Here is a 24,610-nt window from a genome sequence, read left to right as displayed (position 1 = left end):
TGAGAATGTAGTTTTGATCCAATTCTTATATTTCATATAAGAAATATAAATAAATGGTCTTTTTATTTCAGCTCTTTGGCTGGCTTTTTTGCAGAATTCATTTTGAGAATGTTGTCTTCGGCATTCTGACAATGATGTCAATACAAGGTTGTGCGAATCTCCATAACCAATGGAGTATAATGGGAGAGTTTACTAACTTGCCTCAGGAAGAGCTCATACATTGGATCAAACACAACACCAGGCCAGGTAAGCTGTTATGCACATATAATATAATACACATGCATAATATAATATCACATGAAGCTAAGCATTGCATCTGTGCACGTGTGTGTGTACGTATATATGTATATATATGCACTAGTGTTTGTGCTTGTGTGTGAGGGGCAAATGTGTGTACAATTATGACTTGCAGTAGTTTGCCTTTTAATTATGTTATTTGACAATGATCTGGGAGAAATACATATTCAGTAGAAATTACACCTCAATTTTGAGTTGTGTTCTTTTACTAGATGTAGCCATGAGATTGTCATGATGCTAGAGGCTCCAGAATGCCTCTCCATCACTAAGAGATAACTGACGCTCTGCATGGTTCTATGCCCTCAGTGTTTAATGACACGCTTTCCGGAAGTTGTATTTAGAGTGTTTATTTCAGTAGATCTAAATAAAATGTCATACGTTTCTGACCAACTTTTATAAAAAATAATTTTAACAATTATATTAACATTTAGTGTATTAAAATATCAAGAATAAAGCTTTATGGCCATATAGTTGACTTTGGCTTAATATTAATTATGGCCAAATTTGGTTATTGTATCTAATTTTATAAAACCATGCTTGCTCCTTGCCGGGTGCTGTGGCCTGAGCTATGATCTGAGATTAGCCACGGCCAATGGCTGTCTCACTCTGCCCATAAGGCCAGCTTCCCCAAGCCCTCTTCCCTATCCCAGTCTCACTAAGTTCCAACAAGCTGTCAGCTTGTGCATTTCCCAAGAACTCTACCTGTTCCTCTGTGCCCATCCATCCGGCTGCCTGCTTTCTTCTTTTGCCCTTCTTATCCGTGGATAGAAAACACCAGACAGCTTTAATATTTTTAAACTAGCCAGATAATTCAATGGCTGGGTGAAGAACCTATTGCTCTGAACTCACCAGCTATCCTCTATCAGAATTCCTCTGCCAGGGGCAGAGGCTGCCATTGGTTCTAGTTTCCCCCAGACCTTGCACAGTTTGTGCTCCTCCAAATTCTGGCCCAAAAGACTCCTCTCTCTTTCTCCCTCCCTCTATCTCTCTCACCTCTCTCACCCCTTCCTCCTCCAAGAACCAGGAAATCCCACCTTTTCCCTTCACCCAGCGATTAACTTCTGCCATCTTTATTGACACAATCAAGAACCAATTAGGGAAACGACACCTTCACCTACATTTATTATTCAAAAAATGTATACCAACAAGTAATGAATGATTTGAAGAGGTAGAAAAACAGTACAGATGTTGTGAGCCTCCGTGTGTGCTGGGAACTAGACCCAAGTCTTCTGCAAGACACCACCATGCTGTCTGGCCAGTGCCTAGATTATAAATATTGAAATGCATTTTCTTCTAATAAATCCACATGACTATATCCCACCACCTCAGCAACAAAAAAAAAAATCATTTGAAAAAAAAATGTACCATGACATTGGTCTTTGACATTGTTCATAGTAAGACAGGATGTTTCTCTTTCTGTATAGTTTTCTGCCTGTAGTACTGCTGAGGTCTTTAAGGTAAATTTGGAGCTGTTTCAACTGCATAGTACTGGCAGGTCCCTTAGCTTTGATACTTCTGAGCCTATTTTTCTACACAACAAAAATCCCACAAAATTCACTGAGTTATACTACAAACCTAGCCATTGGATCCCTATAAAAACAAGTCATTGAGATAGCTCAGTGGGTAACTGCATCTGTTACCAAACCTAAGGACTTGATTTAGTTTCCCAGGCCTCATATGGTACGAAAGAACTAATTTCCAAGAATTGTTTACTCTACACTACATATGTTCCATGGTGTGCATGAACACACACAAACACACACACAAACACACACACACACACACACACACACACACACACACACAGAGAGAGAGAGAGAGAGAGAGAGAGAGAGAGAGAGAGAGAGAGAGAGAGAGAGAGATGCAAGAGATGAGTACATACACACAGACAACAAAAATAATAATAAAGTGTAAAACGAGATTTCAAAGTATCTATATAGCTCCTAGCACCAGGGAAGCACAGGTTAAATATTCCAGGGAAGGCAAAGGATAAATATTGAATAAGTAATAGATCTACATCAGGGGCCATTAGTGTAGGATCTTTAATTTTTCTCTTAATTTGAATCTAGGTTTTAGGGACACATTGAACCTTTTATTTTCTTGGAAATGTTTTGTTAAAGCATATTATCTGGTTCCCCAGATGCCGTCTTTGCGGGTGCCATGCCTACAATGGCAAGCATCAAGCTGTCTACACTGCATCCCATTGTGAACCATCCACACTATGAGGATGCAAACTTGAGGTGAGCAGTCACTTTTATTCATTGGGTAGATTTTCGACTACTTGCTAATGGCCCTTAGACAAAGGAAAATGTACATTTTCAAACACATATACATGTTCATATAGACATGTATACATGTTCATGCAGCATATTTGTATTTATTTCTGGAAGTTAAAAGGATGCATGCTGAATCTGTGTATGGGAGGCATACCCATAATGGCAGGACTTGGAAAACCAAAGCATGAATATTGTTTGAGTTCAAGTGTGGTCTTGTCTACCCAGTGAATTCCAGGCTAACCTGATCTACAGAGTAAAACCTTGTCTCAAATAAACAAAAATTATAGCAATGACTAAAGATACCTATTTCTTCTGATCCAGTAAATTCAGTAGAAACTTAAATCTGAATCAAGTATGAGCAGAATAATGTCATAGAGCTTGGAAGATGCCTTAGTCAGTAAAAGGTCTGCCACCCTGGGATTAAGACCTAAATTTAGGTCTTATGACTCCAAAGCCAATAAAAATGGCTCACATATTTCATACAGGTAACACTGGGGACAGGAAGATTCCAGAAACTCAATAGCCAGCCTAACTGAACTCTACATTCACTGAAAGACTTTGTCTCAAAGAATAAGGTAGAGAACTATCAAAAAATAAATCCACCATTGACCTCTGGTTTCCAGACATGTGCATGCATGAAGTCACACACACACACACACACACACACACACACACACACACACACACACACACACACACAAAATGAGCCACACATAATGACCCTCCCTCCCTCTCTCTCTCCCTCTTCCTCCCTCCTTCTCTTCCTCTCCCTCCCTCTAACCCTCTCCATTTCTCTTTCTCCCTCCCTCCCTCCTTCTTTTCCTCTCTCTCTCCTTCTCTCCCTCTCCTACCTCTCCTTCCCCCTCTCCTCCACCTTCTCTCCCCTTCTCTCCTTTCCCCTCTCCCTCCCCTTCCTCTCCCTCCTTCCCTCTCCCCCCTTCCTCTCCCTCCTTCCCTCTCCCTTCCCTTTCTCTTTTTTCCTCCTCCTCCTCCTCCTCTTCTCTCCCCCCCCCCGTATGTGTTTGTGGATTAGAGGCCAATGATGGATATATTTTCTGATTTCTCTCCACCTGATTCTTGGATACAATGTCTGCTTAACATAGAATTCGACTAGGCTGGCCAGAGGGTTTTTGGGATCTGCATGTCTCCTGATCTCCCTGCTTGGGTTGCAACTGTGAGCTGATATTATTGGGGTTGGGTTTAAGGGACCTGAATTCAGATCTTCATCCCAGTGCAGCAGGTATGGATTTAAACATGGTTTTGATCAGTTGGTCATTTGTTAAAATAATCCTTTTCTCTTAATTTTTGGTACACTGATAGAAAAAAATAATTTTGATTTATTCAAAAATTTCTGTCTAGTGGTAGCGATTGAGCATTCCAAGCAACATTCAGTTTGTTCAGGATTTTGTAACAACTCCAGTTTACCTTCTAGTATTCCACATTTGATTTGCCATCCTGGCATGTCAAAATTTTCTGTGATGCTTTTCCGATCTATGGAAGTATCCAGATGCTCACTGCTAAATACTCCCTTGGCAGTATTCCATCTCAGTTTGTCTGTTCTTAGCTTCTAGAGGGGAAATTACCTACCCAGATTCACATTGTCACAAGCCTCAGCTTTTAGGTGACAGAATCCTATTGACAGATTCTTTTGTAGACTATAAGATGTGAAGTTTACAACCTGAATTATCATCTGGTCACCCAGTACAAAGTATCTATATATTTATCTTACATATAACAGGCTTCAAACAGCTGTAAAATTCAGCGCATTGAAGATAGAAATAGACACACAAAAATTAATTTTTCAAAGCAATTGCATAATTTGTGGTCATGCCCATCTTTCAGTTGAGAGTTAGGGTATCAATTTGCTAGCAAATTTTCTTTAATCTATAATTTAAAATGGGTTTTTAATTGTTGTTTTTGAATTTAAAGGGCTCGAACAAAAATAGTTTACTCTGCATATAGTCGAAAGACTGCAGTAGAAGTGAGAAATAAGCTATTGGAATTACATGTGAATTATTTTGTTCTAGAAGAGGCATGGTGTGTCGTGAGAACAAAGTGAGTATCAATAATATAATGTATAATACGGTGTATTGTTAAGCAAATTGAGTAATAATAATATGAGGTATAATTCAGTATGTTGTAAAGCAACAAATGCCTCACTGCATTCTGTACTGATACCAGACTGCTACATAAAAATCCTGATTCCATATGGCTTCATATTTTAGATATAGCCCATTAATACATGTGTATTGCAATGTAGAGAAGTTAAATTATATTATCTTATCATAATACCTATTAAATTGCATTTTAATATCTTAATTTTTATATGATCTTTTAAACTTACTTTTCATGGGCATATGGAAGCATAAACTATATAAAGACTAAGGAAGTAGGGAGTTGTTTGGGCATTTATCATGTAATACTGAGGTCAGGTTTAAATATCTATTGTAAATGTATGTTCTATAATTTTCCCAATGTTTGCAGCTTTTTAATTTGATGTCTAAATTATAAGTGAATTATATTTATCTGCTACTGTTAGTGATACTAGATATAAGGTTTAAGTTTTTTCATAACTAAAGATTGCACAATAAGTAGAAACATTATTAACATTGTGATATTTGTATTTCCAAAACTAAAACAAAATAATGTCTTCAGGGGATTTCTTTAGGTTATTACTTAGCTTTCTGGAAGAGATATCAACAGATCCAGGCAGGTAAATTGCCAATAGCAAAAATGTTGTTCATCAGTCAAGAGATCAAATTAAGTTCCAGTATAGTTAGAATGTGTTAAAGTGCCATTGTTTCAAGCCACACTTGTCAGTCATGCACATGGTGACCAAAACTCTGAAAATAGTAAGTTAGCAGAAACTGATTCAAAGTACCCCAATATCTGATAAGCAACTAGAACAGTGGTTTGCAGCACATAAGTTCTGACCCCTTTGGGATTAAACAACCCTACCACAGGGGTTGCATATCAAATATTTATATTAGCACTCATAACTAGAAAAATTATCATTATGAAGTATCAATGCAATAATTTTATTTGTGGAGAGGGTTCATCACAGCACGAGGAACTGTATTAAAGGGTCGCAGTATTAGGAAGGTTGGGAACCACTGAAAAAGAGTGCATATTCGTTATTCAAAGGATTAATAAAAAGAACAGTGCTAGGGTTACAGCTTAGCACTCACCTGGAATGTGCAAGGTCCTGGCTTCTGTTCTAGAAACTATAAAACTGCGCCATAAATTAAAGCAAAACATTCTGTGAGTCAGCGGAAAGATACACCATCTCAATGGAGCAAAACCAGACTCATTTGGGGACTCTAGAGGTGAACTCTAGAGTTCGAGTAAAGCATTAAAAAAGTTTTAAACAGCAAATTTGATCTGATAGAAGCAAAAAAAAAAAAAAAAAAAAAAAAGCAGTGAATGTGAATGTGAAAAAGCAGCTAATCCACAAAGGATGTATCTAACTTGTTTTTAAAGGGACAATTGCAGAGATCTGGACAGTATAGCAAAGTAACTGAACATGAAGGTCACAGCTATGAAAGAGCATGTTATATAATTAATAATCCCAGTTATAACACAGGAAAGAAGGGAAGAGCCAGGAAACAACAACCCAAGACCTGTCTGAGTCTCTGAGGTTGTGGAAAGCCACTAACAGAGAAATCCACTGCAAAGTTCAACAGGTCCAAAAGGGGCAAACCCAGAGAAAACCAGTGCGAGGCACATGCAGAGGAAGAGAAAGGTCAGGTGGGGATGCCTCAAAGAGAGGAGGGAAGGAAGCACTGTGAGGGACACTCAACTTCACACACAGAGCCAAATTATCTGATGGGAGAACAAGCAAAGTTGTGAATAAAGAAGTCACTAATTCTATAGTCAACAAAACTGTCTAGGTATGAGAGGGTCACTTGACAGTGTTCAGGTTGGCAGAGGGTCTAAGTGGACTCCTGCAGGCCAACTTACATCACAAACAAAATTAACCTATCCAGCTGAAATGTAAATAAAACACTGATATTTTCATAAAAATTAATAGATACACATGATTTTCCTCAGCAACCTAATGCAACATAGACAAAGGGACAGACTAAAATAGAATCTGAACATTATATATATATATATATATATATATATATATATATATATATATATATATATATGTGTGTGTGTGTGTGTGTGTGTGTGTGTGTGTGTGTATGTGTGTGTGTGTGCATTTAAAACAATTGGAACTATATTCCTTGACACTATGGAATTAAACTAGAATTAATTAATAACAATAAAGCTACCTGGATAATATCTAAATAATTTTATTGTATATAATGTAATTAAAGATCAATCATAAAGTCACAAAGAAAATTGAAAAATGTTCAAACCGAATAAAAATGAACACAGCATGTCATAGTCTGTGGGATACACCACAGTAGACTAATAAAGAACTTTAGATATAAAAAGAACTCCTGAAATGCAATGAGAAATCAATAAACTAAATAGATAAAATACTTGGATGCTACAACAGGAATGGTAAAAATTAATAAAGAAATATGTCTTATGTTATTATCCATTTACAAAATGTATGTTAAACCTACAAGGCTTACTCTTAAATCACCTAATACAATTTTTAGAGTTGACAGAGAAACTAACTGTCCCAAGTGTTGCTGAAATGAATACCTACTACTCTTGCATATCAGTTGTAGGAATAAAATGTGGTATAAACCATGTAATGATAGAATATTACAGTTTCTTAAGAAACCTGACACCTACTCTGTATATTTGCTTAAGATAAAAGAAGGAGTTTATTGGCGCTAAAGTGATGGTTCAGAGTTAAGAACATTTTTCTGAAGTTGATTATTAGCTCCAAGGTCAGGCCATTAACAATCACTGGCAATTCCAGCTTCAGGGCATATAATGTCCTCCCAGGCTGCCCCAGGCACCAGAACACACACACACACACACACACACACACACACACACACACACACACTCACACACACAAACATACATAAATCACATAACCTTAAAATATAATGGATTCATCTAGACTTAAAATTGCACACAGTTATTCGTATCAGTTTCATTTTAGTATTCTCAACCTAGAAATGCTTCAAATATCTACTAACAGGTGGATTAATTATTAAAGCACATTATTAGAATACTTAGAAAATCTAATAGTATTCATCAATAGGAATGAATAAACCCTTGGTAAATATAACATGGGTAATAATTACTTAGGAAGATGATCCAGACAAAAATAAAAATAAAGCAAGAATTCCAGAAAATGCACACAAATCTCCAGGAAGAAGAAGATGTGCAGTTGTGTTTGAAAGACACTGATGGAAGAAAAGAGCAGAGCTGCAGAGAGCAAGAATCCGCTGTGGGGAGAGTGAGGTGCCTTGTTTGCACTGTTGCTCCACAGGGACATTTACGTATTAGAAGGCAACAGACTGTAGCTTATATGTACTGTATATTGAGTAATTATTGGCCAGTTTTATAATCTAAAATCCAACACATCTGATAGGATAGAAAAACTCCCCATACCTCAAATGTAAGAAGCAACACAGAACTTGGAAAATTTGGTACAGACATTGTACCAAAGAAGATATTCTGAATGAACTATATCAACACCAAAATAACTGAAAATATAAAGACTGTTAACACACTATGTTTATGCAAATAAAGAGCAATTTGAATTCATATGAATTGTTTGTCGAAACTGAAAAAAAATGCAGTCACTTTGGAAGATAATTTTGTGGTTATTTGTCAAGTTACAGATCATTTACCACTCCATTGTTCATCACTTCTTGACGTCTGCCTAAAATTAGTTTAATGAGTTCTCATACTGATGGTGCACACTGTCACCGAGACTGCAAGTGCTGAAAATGCTCAGTCATTTGAAAATCAGTAAATGGACTGTGATATTCTATGCCATAAAATACTAGTTAGGGAAGCAAAGGGTAATAGTACTTACAAGGAATATAACTCTTTAATTGCAGCTCTTATGATAAAATACCCAGGACAGAAGCAAATGATGGGAGAAAAGGGCTTATTTGGCTTATAATTGATCACGAGGGAAGTCAAGGCAGGAATTCATGAACCTCAAGGCCTGCTTGTCCCTACATCCATTATTACTTTAAGAGTCTCACTTCACAACCAGACTATGGCAGAAACCATGGAGGATGCTTCTTGCTGACTGACTCGCAGGCTTATGCTCAGTTAGATTTGCATTGATATTTTTATAGATTGAGTGTGTGTGTCTGTGTTTGCTTTCTTGTTTCTGCATGTATGCATGTCACATATATGTTGATGTCCATGGAGGTTTGGAAAAGGGGATTAGATTCCCCGTAGCTAAAGTTACTGTGAGCCACCTGAGCATGGGTCCTCTGGCAGAGCAGTTTGTGCTCTTAACCTGAGTCATTTCTCCAGCCCCTTAGCTAGACTTCTTATAGAACTGAATACCAGCTGCAATGGGAATCCTGCTGCCCACAGTGGGCTGGGCCCTCTCACATCAATTAACAATTAAGACAAGCCCCCATATACGTGCCCACAGGCCAACTTGATTCCCTCCTTAGTTCCTCAGCTGAAGTCGTCTCCTCAAGTGTTTCTAGGTTGTAGTGAGTTGACGGCAAAACTCACCAGGACAAACAGTATCTAATGGAATCAAAACCACAGTATTCTGGGGGCTGGCCTGATGGCTCAGTGGTTAAGAGCACTGGCTGCTCTTCCAGAGGGCCTGAATTCAATTCCCAGCAACCACATGGCGGCTCACAACCATCTGTCATGGGATCTGATGCCCTCTTCTAATGTGTCCGAAGAGTGCTATGGTGTTGTCATATATATAAAATAAATAAATCTTAAAAGTTTCCACAGTCTGCCCAGAAAGCTCTGAATACCCAAGAAGCAGCTCACAGACATTATGAAGCTCAAAAAAAAGGAAGGCCAAAATGTGGAAGCCCCAGTCCTTCTTAGAAAAAAATTTGTGTATTCATATATTATTATGTAACAAATTTTGTGAGCTATAATAATATTTTATAAAATAAATAAATTAACAAAAAAGATACATAAAGACAAAAAGAATAATAAAAGAAAGAGCTAACAGTTACAGAACTAAAAAAAAAAGTTCCCACAGTATTTATTCTCAGATAAGGAAGCCAGAAATGAAAAACTTAGACAATGCATTTACACGGAGTTGTAAATGCTCCAGTGCAGAAAGGAGACCCAAAGGTGCCTGGGCCATGTTTTGGGAAGAAGACTGACCACAAGAAGGGCATGGAGGACATGCTAAGTGGTAGGAATGTCTCTGTATCAGCTGTGATAGAGTTAAATTTTCCATAGGAAATGCCAGATTTTTTATGTTATATTTCAACATATACATTAAAATGTGTTTCCAATGTAGCATTATCCTCTATCAACACATATTATACCACTTAACATACTTTTATAGACACCCTCAAAAAGGAGGAGCTAAAGAGAACAACCTAGCTTAAGAATCCCCCTTCTCTTCCTTGAGTATATGCTTGTTGACTAAATCAGGGCACCTCATGTTTAAAAATGACTACAAACAAGTCTTATTTTTTGGATGAGAATGGTGATTAGCAAACGTAGTTGTGTTTCATTTGGAGGTAAGCTTTCTCAGACATGTATCTGTGATTCCACACTTTACAGTTTGCATGTGTTGACTGGGGCTAGAGATGTATCATGCTTCACTTCGTTTTATTCTAGGTGTTGGACTTAATGGTTTCTCAAGTTATGGTTTTTAATTTTGAAGTACTTAAATTAATTAGCCTCTGGGATGTGAGCATTTTATTTTATTTAATATGACTATTTATCTATGTGTTTTTTTTTCAGACCTGGTTGCAGTATGCTTGAAATCTGGGACGTGGAAGACCCTTCCAATGCGGCTAACCCTCCGCTCTGTAGTGTCCTGCTCAAGGATTCCCGGCCGTACTTTACCACAGTGTTTCAGAATAGTATGTACAGAGTACTGAAGATTAACTGAGATCAAAGAGCCCCAACATTCCATAGTGTGAAGATACATATCAAGACGAACACTTCCAGTCCTGTTTACAACAATGAAAATCACAAGCTTTACAAAGAGACACTTTAAAGCAAGATAAAACTATTTAAACTTTTCTGGTTGCTACTAATGAAAATGCCAGTCTGTCAGGCTTACCTCATAAATGATTAAGTCATCTTATATCTCTTTAACAGATGTTCATTTTGGAGTTCCAAGTGAACATGTATGGAAAATATCAATTTAATTTTAGAAACCAAAGTAACTCCTCTTCAATCCAGCTAGGAGAGTTGCTTCAGGTTTCCCTCGTCCCTGTGGACCAGCCCAGACCCTCTGAGCCATGGAGAAAAGCACAGGCTCTGGGAAACCCGATGGTAGTGGTAGCCTCATTTATTTTTAGTTTATGATGAAGATGGTATTGCTTTATAAATCTTATCTCCCAATAAAAGCTATCTACAAAAATGCTTTGGAAATTGGTAATTACTTTGAAGATAGAGTACGTTCATCAAAGAGTAAAATTGTCTCTTTTTTATAATAAATCTTGAACATGCTTGATGGCTGAATGTGCATCCGCTCTGAGTTAAACTTCTTGGAGTTTTTATACTTATATTTTCCTTATATTTTTTGGTCAGCCATAAAGATGATTCAATTTCATAGATAATAAACATATAATTACTTACAATAGGTAAGCAATTATAGTCTAACTTTTATAGTTGGAAAACATTTTAATGCTGATCACAAATTAGCTAATAAAGGATGCTGTATTGTGTTGATTTTAACACTTGAAAGTAGTTTCTTTTCTGTGTGGAGAACTAAGATGGGAACATATATAACATTCATTAAAAACAAAAAAACATGTTTTGGACAATGTCACCAGAGGGATATTTTAAGGTAATTATCAGAATTCAACAAAAATGAAATGAGCCATGTTAACTAATGAAATAGTCCATACACATAATTTTATTCTATGAATTTTTGTTATATTCATGTACAATGACTATTAAATCATCTTAAAGGTCCTCAAAGGCTGCATTTTCTTCCTTTTTCGTTCTTTATGGAACATGTATTTTAAGTTTAAATTAGCCCTGAAAACACAGGTTACTGGATGTATTAGGCTTATGTTGGCAGTGATCTTCTTTAACTATTAAAATCAATTTTTATGGTCCCACTGAAAGGCAATGTATTGTGGAAAAGAAAGTGGGGGATGTGAAGTAACATAGGGAGCTAAGTCTGAAACTTGATTCTTTCATACTTTGTCTATCATCAACCATCCACTCAAAAAAATTGGTGCTTATTTTATGGTAAGTCCTGGGCTAAACTTGCTCATATTATCCTGTGAAGTTTTGTTTCTTCAGGATAAAGTATAATGCTACCTAATACTGGTCCAATGAACACCAATTATATAATGCTAAAGTTCTTAGCAGGCATAAGCACTCTGCTGATGTTCTTTCAACTTACTTCTCCTGGCCTACCAAAATAATTATATCAGAAATAGAAAACTACAGTTTGAGGTAAGCTCTTCTCAGAATTCTCCATGGATCTGCATGAATTGGGTGTGAGCAAATAGGAATGCAGGTATCACTAGATACAACCGGATGATGAGAGGCAAGTGAAATAACATAATCAACATAAATGAAGACTACTTGACATAATCAGAACCCGGTTCTCCTACTACAGCAAGTCCTGGATAAACAATCACACCAGAAAAACAAAATTTTGACTTAAATTTACATTTCACGATGATGTTAGAGGACTTTAAGATGTAAATAAATAACCCCCTTAAAGAAATAGAGGAGAACACAGGTAGACATTCTTAAAGTATAAACAAAAAGTCCCTTAAAGAATTACAGGATAAAGCAATGAAACAGGTGAAAAAATTGAACAAAACCATCCAGGATCTAAAAATAGAATTAGAAACAATAAAGACATCATGAAGGAAGACAGCCCTGGACATAAAAAACCTAGGAAAGAGATCAGGAGTCACAGATGCTCCTTGTATTCATTAACAGAATACAAGAGATAGAAGAGAGAATCGCAGATACAGAAGATACCATATAAAACATTGACCTAACAGTTAAAGAAAATGCAAATAACTTCTAACCCAAAATATTCAGGAAATCTAGGACACAATGAGAAGACCAAATCGAAAAATAATAGCTATAGAAGGGAGCAAAGATTCTCAACTTAAAGGGACAGCCAATATCTTCAATAAAATTACAGAAGCAAACTTTCTTAACCTAAAACAAAGAGATGCTTATGAATGTACAAGAAGCCTACAGAACTCCAAATAAACAGGATCAGAAAAATTCCTCCCATCACATAATAAAACAATAAATGCACAAAACAAAGAATATTAAAATCAGTAAAGAAAAAAATGGTCAACTAACATACAAAAAGAGACCTATCAGAATTATATCAAATTTATCAAAAGAGATTCTAAAAGCCCAAAAATCCTGGGATTGTAAAAGCAATATACAGCAAACCCGTAGCCAACAAAAAATTAAATGGTGAAAAACTTGAAGCAATCCCACTGAAATCAGAGAGGAGACAAGGCTGTCCTCTCTCTTCCTGCCTATTTAGTGTAGCACTCAAAGTCATAGCCAGAGCAATTAAACAACAAAAGGAGGTCAAAGGGATACAAATTGGAAAGGAAGAAGTCAAAATATCACTATTTCCAGATGATATGACAGTATACTTAAGTGACCCCAAAAAATTCTATCAGAGAACTTTTACATCTGATAAACAACTTCAGAAAAATGGCTAGATAGAAAATTAACTCAAACAAATCAGTAGCCTTCCTCTACTCAAAGGATAAACAGGCTAAGAAAAAAATTAGGAAAATGACATCCTTCATAATAGTCACAAACAATATAAAGTACCTTTGTGTGACTCTAACCAAGCAAGTGAAAGATTTGTATGACAAGAACTTAAAGTCTCTGAAGAAAGAAATTGATAATCTCAGAAGATGCAAAGATTTCCCATGCTCATGAATTGACAGGATTGATATAGTAAAAATGGCTATATTGGCAAAAGCAATCTACAGATTCAATGCAGTTCTCATCAAAATTCTTACTCAATTCTTCATAGAATTAAAAAACAATTTGCAATTTCATTTGTTATAACAAAAAATACAGGATATCGAAAATTCTTCTCAACAATAAAAGAATTTCTGAGGGAATTACAATCCTCAACCTCAAGTTGTATTACAGAGCAATCATGATTAAAAACAAAACTATATGCGATTGGTACAGAGAAAGGCAGGTAGATCAATAGAATAGAACTGAAGACCCAGAAGTGAACTCACACACATGTGGTCACTTGTTCTTTGACAAAGAAGCGAAAATCACCCAGAGAAAAAGAGTCAGTATTGTCAACAAATGATGCTGGTTCAACTGGCAGTCAGCATGTAGAAGAATACAATTTATCTATTCTTATTATCTCTTTGAACAAACTTCAAGTTCAAGTGAATCAAAGACCTCCATATAAAACTAGCTTCACTGAAACTAATAGAAGAGAAAGTGAAGAAGAGCCCCGACCGTGTGGACACAGGAGAAATTTTTCTGAACAGAACACCTGTGGCTTATGTTATAAGATCAAGAATAGAAAAATTGGATCTCCTTACATTGCAAAGCTTCTGTAAAGCAATAGACATTTTCAATAGGAAAAAATGGCAACCAACATATTGAGGAAAGATCTTTAGCAATCCAACAACAAATAGAGGGCTAATGTTCACTATATGCAAAGAACTCAAAAAGGTAGACTCCAGGGAATCAAATAAGCATATTAAAATTGTAGACAGAGCTAAACAAAGAATTCTCAAGTGAGGAATATCGAATGGCTGAGAAGTACCTAAAGAAATGTTCAACATCCTTAGTCATCAGTGAATTGAAAATTAAGACAACCCTGAGATTCCACATTACACCACTCAGAATGGCTAAGATCAAAACTCGGGTGACAGCAGATGCTGGCAAGGATGTAGAGAATGAGCAACACTCCTTTATTGTTGGTGAGAGTGCAAGCTGGTACTCTGGAAATCAATCTCATGGTTCCTCAGAAAATTTGACAAAGTACTACCCAAGGACCCAGATATACCACTCCTAGGCATATACCCAAAAGATGTTCCAACACATAACAAGGATACCGTCTCCGCTATGTTCATAGCAGCCTTATTTATAATAGCCAAAAACTGGAAAGAACCCAAGATGTCCTTCAACACAGAAATAGATACAGTAAATGTGGTACACTTACACAATGGAGTACTACTCAGCTATTAAAAACAATGTTTTCATAAAATTTTTAGACAAATGAATGGAACTAGGAAATATCATCCTGAGTGTTATAGCCCAGTCACAAAAGAACACCCATGGTATGCTCTCAGTGATAAGTTGAAATTAACCTAAAAGCTTGTAATACCATAAATACAATCCACACACCACATGAAGCTCAAGAAGATGGAATACTAGAGTAGATGCTTCAGTCTTTCTTAGAAGTATAAACAAAATTCTCACAGAAGGAAATACAGAGACAGTGTGGAGCAGAGACTGAAGGAAAGGCCATCCAGAGACTGCCCCATCTGGTGATCCCTCCCAAATACAGTCACCAACTCAGGCAATATTGCCTATGCCAAGAAGTGCATGCTGACAGGAGCTTTATATAGCTGTTTCCTAAGAGGCTCTGCTTGAGTCTGACAAATACAGAGGTGAATGCTCTCACCAACCGTTCAACTGAGAGCAGAGTCTGCAGTGGAGTTAGAGACAGGACTGAAGTAGCTAAAGGGGTTTACAATCTATCGAGTCTCACTGGGAGGAGAGGCCCTTAGTCCTATGAAGGCTCAATACCCCACTGTAGGGAAATGCAAGTGTGGGAGATGGGAGGAAGTGGCTGGGTGGGTAAGAGGAGCACTATCATATAGATGGGGGAGGGGCAATGAGAGAGGGGAATTCTGGAGGGGGCAACAGGGAAAGGAGATAATATTTGAAATAAAAGTAAAGAAAATATCAAATAAAAAGAATGCAAATATATTCATAAAATCACCAGGCACAAAACTCATCTCCAAGTGGATCAAGGACCTCAACATAAAACTAGATACATAAAATCTCACAGAAAACAAATTAGAAAAGAGCTTTGAGGCACTGGTATAAAAAACAATTTTCTGTACACACATTATTCTTTTTTTCCTCTCTTACAACTTTATTTTTTAAAGAGAGGGATACATGCACAGATTTTTAAAGGCATTTTGGCATAACACTATGTGAATATATTTTTGTCAGTACTTAATTCTTTTAGAGGTTTGATAGCATGTATGAAATCCCACTAGTTACCATAAGCATAAAGTACATGTAGGACAGAACGTAACATGGAAAGAGTCAGTTTTCTTGGTGTGTATAGATTAAGCATAATGATATTTGAATACCAAAAATGGCCACAAGGCTATATTCTTAGCTCTTGGATTATTAATGATATAAGGTCCAGGTGTACTACACTCTGAAAGGGTGCTATACATTTATTTTTTCCTAAGAAGGACTGAGGCTTTCACTTTTTGGCCTTTGTTTTTCTTGAGCTTCATATGGCCTGTGAGTTGTTTCTGGAGTGTTCAGAGAATTCTGGGGTTAGTATCCAATTATCAGTGACTGCATAGTATGTCTGTTCTTTGGTGACTGGGTTACCTCACTCAGGATGATATTCTTTAGATGCAACCATTTTCTTAGGAATTTCATAAACTCATTGTTTCTAATATATACACATCATTCTTACTGTAACATAATCTATCTTAATAAATGAAACACTTTCACTGAAACAATAAAGGTTATTTAAAATAAAGAACCAATGACTTCACTTCAGATACACGTTACAATGCAAAAACAATAACAAACATGAAAAGCTGTATAAACATAACCCTTAAAAATTACTAATCTTGACATCCATACCAAGGCTACACCTGGCCCAGTTTCATCAGGACTGGCGGCTTGCTTGTCCATAGGTCACGGGAGCTCAGAACTGGACCATACTCCATCCTAAGTAGAAGGGGGAGTCAACATCTTCTACCACTTGTCTACCCCAGGAGTGGCTGCCCAGAACTCTCACTGCACAGATGGAGCTACTGAATGGGAACAAACACTTCTGGCCCAAGGCCAGACCTGGCCCTGTTTTATCAGGACTGGACTCTGACATCGGAATTCACAGCCTACCCAGAGAGACAAACAGCCAGAAACAATCTCCCTCTGGAGACCACAGGCCCACAGACACACAGAGAGACAAGCTTCAGTGAGAGACAAGATTACCTAGCTTCACCTACAAAAAGATGGTAAGAGTCAAGCACAAGACTCTAAGAAATGGAAACCAAGACAACCTGGCAATATCAGAACCCAGTTCTACCACTACTGCAAATAGTGAATACCTCAATTCACCAAAAAAAAAAAAAAAAAAAAAAAAACAAGATTTAGACTTAAAAGCACACTTCATGATGATGATGGAGATCTTTGAGATGAGCATAAATACCACACTTAAAGAAATAAAGGGGCCACCGGGAACAGCGGAGATTCAGGGACACAGGCCTGGTGAGACTGCACTGCAAGTAGCCGGGGCTCAGAGAGGTCTGGGCAGAATGTGCAGAAAGGCAGAAAGCACGCCCCCCCCCCATTGGTTCAGGGGAGCAGGACCTCTGCCATAGGGACCTGTCCGGAGAGTCCATGAGTGCAGAACAAATGCTCAGGCCATTTGCCACTGGGAACACCAGAGATCCAGGGACTCAGGCCAGGCACACGGAAAGATGGGAACCAATCACTGGTCTTTGTCTATGAGATGAGTTTCCTACATGCAGCAAAATGCTGGGTTTTGTTTATGTATTCAGTCTGATAGCCTATATCTTTTTAATGGGGAATTGAGTCCATTTATGTTAACAGATATCAAGGAATAGTGGTTGCTGTTTCCTGCAATTTTTGCTTTTGGAGGTAGAATTGTGCCAGTGAGTCTTTCTTCTTTTGGTTTTCTTGCTTAGGTATTGTCTTATTTTTACTAGGATGTAGTTTCCCTCCTTGTATTGGGTTTTCCACTTACAATTCATTGTAGTGCCCAGTTTGTGGTCAGATATTGTGTCAATCTAGTTTTGTCCTGGAATATCTTAGTCTCTCTCCATCTATGGTGATTGAGAGTTTTGCTGGGTATACCAGCTTGGGCTGACACTTGTGTTCTCTTAGGGTTTGTATGATGTCTGTCCAGGATCTTCTAGCTTTCAAAGTCTGTGTTGTAAAGTCAGGGGAGTGATTCTGATTGATCTGCCTTTATATGGTATATGACCTTTTTCCCTTACTGCTTTTAGCATTCTTTCTTTACTTTGGGTACTTGGCGTTTGACTATTATGTGTCGGGAGGAATTTCTTTTGTGGTCCAAACTATTTGGAGTTCTGTAGGCTTCTTTTATGCTCATGGTCGTCTCATTCTTAAGGGTAGGGAAGTTTTCCTCTATGATTTTGTTGACGATATTTACTGTGCCTCTTAGTTGATATTCTTCTCCCTCTTCTATTTCTATTATCCTTAGGTTTGGTCTTCTCATTGTGTCCTGGATCTCCTGGACATTTTGGGTTAGGAGCTTTTTGGTTTTTGCATCTTTTCTGACTGTTTTGTCTATTTTTTCAATGTTGTCTTCGGCCCCTGAGATTCTCTCTTCCATCTCTTGTAGTCTGTTGGAAATGTTTGCATCTGTGACTCCTGATTTCTTTTTTAGGTTTTCTACCCCTTGTGTTGTCTCTGTTAGTGTTTTCTTTATTGTTTCCATTTCCATTTTAAATTCCTTCTTCCATTCCTTCATCGCTTTGTTTCTGTTTTCCTCTAGTTCTTTGATTTCTTTGAGTGTTTTTTTTTTTTTTTTTTTTTTTTGTTTCCTCTTTAAAAGCTTCTATTTCTTTATGCTTTTCCTCCCGTTCTTGTTTAAGGATCTCTATCATCATCTTGAGGTATGATTTCGGGTCTGAGTCTTCTTTTGCTGGAGTGTTTAGCATTCCACTGTTTGCTGTGATGGGAGAGCTGGGTTCTGGTGTTGCCAGGTTGTCTTGGTTTCCCTGGGGTACGTTCTTTTGCTTTCCTCTTGCAATCTTGTTGTCTGTGATTATATGTGGTCATGTTGTCAGTGATTGGTTCTCGTCTCTCCCTTGTACCTCGCCTGTGTCCCTGGATCTCCACTGTTCCTGGTGGCAGATGGCCTGAGCTCCTGTTCTGCACGCAAGGGCCGCCAGGTGGAAACACACCCTAAGGCAGGGTACCTGCTCCCCTGAACCAATTGGGGTGGGGAGCGCATTTTCTGAGTGCTTGGCATAGACCTCTCTGCTCCCTGGCTACTCAGAGTGCCATCTCACCAGGCCTGTTTCTCTGGATCTCCGCTGTTCCTGGAACTAGTAAGATCTTAATGCACACTATCAAACCTTTAAACAAACCAAGTACTGACAAAAATGTATTCATATACTTTTATGTAAAAATGCTTAAAATCTGTACATTTATCTTTTTTAAATAAAGTTTTTCAATTAAAAAAAAAAGAAAGAAAATCTAGGAGAACACACGCAAACAAGTTGAAGCCCTTAAAAGAAAACACAAAAATCACTTGAAGAGCTAAAGGAAAACACAAACAACCAGGTGAAGGAAATGCAAACAGAAGTAAAAACAATGAATAAAAAACAAAAGGAGACAACCCTGAGGTTAGAAAATTTAGGAAAGACGGCAGGATTCATAGGGGCATCATCAACAGAATACAAGGGATGGAGGAGAGAAAAGCAGGTACAGAAGATACCATAGAAATCATTAAAAGAATAGTCAGAGAAAATGCAAAAATAAAAATATTCTAACCCAAAACATCCAGAAAATTCAGGACACAATGAGAAGTCCAAACCTAAAGATAATAGGTATAGAAGAGAGCAAAGACTCCCAACTGAAAGCCCCAGTAAATATCTTCAACAAAATTATAGAAGAAAACTTCCCTAACCTCAAAAAAGCAATGACCACAATCACAGAAGAAGCCTACACAACCCCAAGTATGTGGAAGAGAAAAGAAATTCTTCCTGACACATAATAGTCAAAACAACAAATGTTCAGAACAAAGAAAGAGTACTAAAAGCAGTAAGATTAAAAAGGACAAGTAACATATAAATGAAGACAGATCAGAATTACACCATACTTTTCAACAGAGATTATGAAAGATAGAAGTTCCTGGACTGACATCATACAGACCCTAAGGAAAAACAAGTTACAGTCCAGGTTGCTATACCCAACAGAATTTGCAATCACTATAGATGGAGAAACTAAGATATTCCAGGATAAAAACAAATTTATACAATATCTGTCCACAAATCCAGTCCTACAAATGATAATAGATAGAAAACTCTGCCACAATAAGGGAAACTTTATTCTAGGAAAATCAAGAAACTAATCTTCTTGGAACAAACACCAAAGAAGATTACACAAACATAACTTTACCTCTAACAAAAAAAAAAAAAAAAAAAAAAAAAAGGAAACAACAATCACTATTTCTTAATATCTCTTAACATCAATGGAATCAATTCTTTAATAATAAAACATAGACTATCAGACTGGATTTGTAAACAGGATCCAGCCTTTTGCTACATACAGGAAACTCATCTCAATAACAAAGACAGGTACTACCTCAGAGTAAAAAGTTGGGAAAAAAAAAACTTTCCACGCAAATGGTCCCAAGAAAGAAGCAGGAGTAGCCATTCTAATATTGAATAAAATAGATTTTCAAGTAAAAGTCATCAAAAAGACAAGGAAGGACATTTTTTACTCATTAAACAAAAATTCTATCAAGATGAACTCTGAATCCTGAATATCTATGCTACAAATACAAGAGTACCCACATTCATAAACGAAACTCGACTAAAGCTCAGAGCATATAGCACACCACACACATTAATAGTAGAAGACTTCCACATCCCACTCTCATCAGAGGACAAATCATAGATGCAGAAACAGAGACACAGTGAAACTAACAGCAATTATGAACCAAATGGATTTAAGAGGCATCTATAGAATATTCCATCCTAAAACAAAAAATATATACCTTCTTCTCAGCACCCCATGCCATCTTCTCCAAAACTGACCATATTGTCGGTCAGAAACAGGCCTCAACAGATACAATATCAAAATAATCCTATGCATTCTATCATATCATCGTGAACTAAGGCTTGTCTTTAATAACAACAAAACCAACAAAAAACCCAGATACACATGGAGGCGGCACAATGCTCTGCTCAAGTATAACATAGTCAAGGAAGAAATAAAGAAACAAATTAAGGGTTTTTAAGAATTTAATGAAAATGACAGCACAACATACCCAAATGTATGGGATACAACAAAAGCAGTACTAATAGGAAAACTCATAGCACTGAGTGCCTCCAAAAAGAAACTGGAGCGAGCATACACTAGCAGATTGACAGCACACCTGAAAACTCTAGGACAAAAAGAAGCAGCTACATATAAATAATCAAACTCAGAGCAGAAATCAACCAAATAGAGAAAAAAAGAACCATGCAAATAATCAACAAAACCAGGGTCTGGTTCTTTGAGAAAATCAAGAAGATTGATAAACCCTTAGCCAGACTGACTAGAGGGCAAAGAAAGAGTATCAAAATTAACAAAATCAGACATGAAAGAGGAGACATAGCAACAGAAACGGAGGAAATTCAAGAAATCATCAGATCCTATTACAAGAGCCTATATTCAACGAAACTAGAAAATCTAGAGGAAATGGACAATTTTCTAGACAGATACCAGGAACCAAAGTTAAATCGGGATCAAATAAACCATTTTAACATCCCTATAACCCCTAAAATATAGAAGCAGTTATCAGAAACCCCCCAACCAGGAAAAAAAAAAAAAACCCAGGACCTGATGGGTTCAGAGCAGAATTTATTAGACCTTCATAGATGACCTAATGCCAATACACTCCAAAATATTTTACAAAATAGAAGCCAAGGAAATACTACCCAACTCATTATTCAAAGTCACAATTAAGCTCATTCCTAAACCACACAAAGACCCTATAAAGAAAGAGAACATTAGACCAACTTCCCTCATGAAAATTGATGCAAAGATACTCAATAAAAGTCTTGCAAACCGAATCTAAGAATACACCAAAATGGTCATTCACCATGATCAAGTAGGCTTTATCCCAGTAATGCAGAGATGGTTCAATATACAGAAATCCATCAATGTCCTCCACTATATAAACAAACTCAAACAAAAAATAATCACATGATTATCTCTCTAGACGCTGAGAAAGCATTTGACAAAATTCAACACCATTTCATGTTAAAAGTCTTAGGAACAGCAGGAATACAAGGCTCATACCTAAATATAGCAAAATCAATATACAGCAAACCCATAGTCAACATCAAAGTAAATGGTGAAAAACTTGAAGCAATCTCACTAAAATCAGGAACTAGACAAACTCTCCCCCTACCTGTTCAATATAGTACTGGAAGTAGAAGTAAGAGCAATAAGTCAGCAAAAAGAGGTCACAGAAATACAAATTGGAAAGGAAGAAGTTAAAACATCACTATTTTAAGATGATATGTTAGTATACTTAAGTGACCCCAAAAGTTCCACCAGGGAACTTTTACAGCTGATAAACAACTTCAGCAAAGTGTCTGGATATAAAATTAACTCAAACAAATAAGTAGCCTTCCTCTACTCAAAGGACAATCAGGCTGAGAAGGAAATTAGGGAATAAACACTCTTCACAATAGCCACAAAACAAAACAAAACAAAACAAAAAAAAAAAACCTTGATGTGACCCTAACCATTCAAGTGAAGGATATGTATGACAAGAACTTCAAGTCTTTGAAGAAGAAAGTTGAAGACCTCAGAAAATGGAAAGATCTCCCATTCTCATGGATTGGAAGGATCAACATAAAAATGGCCATTTTGCCTAAGGCAATCTACAAATTCAATCCCTATCAAAATTCCAACTCAATTCTTCATAGAGTTAGAAAGAGCAATTTGCAAATTCATTTGTAATAATAAAAAAACATTCAGGATTGAAAAAAAACATTCTCAACAACAACAGCAAAAAACTTCTGGGGAATCACCATCCCTGACCTCAAGCTGTATTACAGATAAATTGTGATAAAAATTGCTTGTTATTGGTACAGAGGCAGAATAGAATCAAAGATCCAGAAATGAAACCATACACCTATGTTCAGTTGATCTTTGACAAAGGAGCTAAAAACATTCAATGGAAAAAGGACAGCCTCTTCAACAAATGATTCTGGTTCAACTGGCAGTCAGCATGCAGAAGAATGCAATTCAATCCCTTCTTATCTCCTTGTAAAAATCTCAAGTCCACGTGGACTAAAGACATCCACATAAAACGAGGTAAACTGAAACTAATAGAAGAGAAAGTGGGTTAGAGCTTAGAACACATATTCTAAGGGGAAAACTTCTTAAACAGAGCAGCAATGTCTTATGCTCTAATTTCAAGAATCAACAAATGGGACCTCATGAAATTGCAAAGCTTCTGTAAGGCCAAGGACACTGTCAAAAGGATAAAACAGCAACTAACAGACTGGGAAAAGATTTTTTTTTTTTTTTACCAATACTACATCTGATAGAGGGCTAGTATCCAATATATGCAAAGAACTGCAGAGGTTAGACTTTAGTCAATCCAACAATTCTATTAAAAATGGGGTACAGAACTACACAGAATCTTCTCAACTGAGGAATATTGAATAGTTGAGAAGCACCTAAAGAAATGCTCAACATTTCTAGTTATCAATAATTCAAATCAAAACAACCCTAAAATTTCACCTCACAACAATCAGAATGTCTAATATCAAAAAGTTAGGTGACAGCAGATGCTGGTGAGGATGTGGAGAAAGAGGAACAGTCCTCCACTGTTGGTGGGATTGTAAACTAGTACAGCCACTCTGGAAATTACAGTACTATCTGAGGACCCAGCTATACCACTTCTGGGCATATACCCAAAATATCTCCAACCTCTAACAAGGACACATGTTCAACAATGTTCATAACAGTCTTATTTACAATAGTCAGAAGTTGGAAAGAACCCTTCAACTAAGAAATGGATACAGAAATTTTGGTACATATAAACAATGCAGTGCCTGTGTCCATTTCAGCACTTGAGATGCATCATTTCAAGCATTCATGAATTGATTATGAGATATCAATTATTGTTCAGAAGTACATCTATTCAAATGTTACTTTGTTTTTTTTTTGTGGCTTTCAATATACTTTGTATTATCTTTTAGTGTTTTAAGTATAATATAACATGAGATGATTTTCTGATCTTGTTTCTCCATGAACATATGTTTCTTTTCCTAGATCTAGGAAATTTTATGAATTGATTTTAACATTTTTTATACCATGACTTTAGAATGAAATTCCTCTTTTATGCTCATGATTCAGAGGTTTAATTTTTCAGACCATTCAAAGCATTTTAGATGATGTTTTTACTTTATTTTTTACATTGTCTAAACGTTTAACTTTTCTCCAATGTATTTAAATCATGATATTTTAATATCATTTTGTTCTGCTCTATTACTGATGCTTTTTATGGATCATTTTTATTAAATTTGTCAAGTACGCCAATATTTTTTTCAGTGTGTATATGTCTGTATTAACTTTGTTAAATATTTCTTCTCCCTCTCAATTCGTTTGGGCGTATGTATACTTTTGAATGACTGTGAACATAGACATTCTGTCAAATTATTTGACTGGATGAGATTAGTAAGTTTTTTTCAATTTTATTGGATATTCTCAGTATTTACATTTCAAATGTTATACCCTTCCTCCCCCCACTTCCCTTTCTCCTCTCCCTCAAATTGTTTCCATGAAGGTGCTCCCTCTTTCAATCACCCTCTCAGTGCCTTGGTTGGTTGATGATGTTGTTCTTCCTATGAAGTTGCAAACCTTTCAGCACTTTCAGTTCTTTTTCCAGCTCTTTGACTGCGGTCCCCATGTTCTGGGTCACCAGATGTTGCTGAATGCCAGACTGAGGAGTGGGAAGTACAGTC

The 24,610-nt window shown here is 36.8% G+C and overlaps 1 protein-coding gene across 1 annotated transcript in view; it reads left to right on the top strand.

Annotated features, from left to right (window-relative positions):
* Positions 1-10,560, top strand: part of DPY19L2 (dpy-19 like 2) — a gene marked incomplete at both ends in the record, with an annotated part of 98,836 nt that extends 88,276 nt beyond the window's left edge. The window contains 4 exons of the mRNA XM_080929820.1: positions 72-246; positions 2,438-2,537; positions 4,503-4,628; positions 10,410-10,560. Of these exons, the coding sequence (XP_080785946.1) occupies positions 72-246; positions 2,438-2,537; positions 4,503-4,628; positions 10,410-10,560 (552 nt within the window). The remainder of the gene's footprint in view (positions 1-71; positions 247-2,437; positions 2,538-4,502; positions 4,629-10,409) is intronic.
* Between the last annotated feature and the right edge of the window lie 14,050 nt (positions 10,561-24,610).

Source organism: Micromys minutus (genome assembly GCF_963924665.1).
Source record: "Micromys minutus genome assembly, chromosome: 16".
Lineage (NCBI taxonomy): Eukaryota > Metazoa > Chordata > Mammalia > Rodentia > Muridae > Micromys > Micromys minutus.
This window is presented reverse-complemented; position numbering and strand designations above follow the sequence as displayed.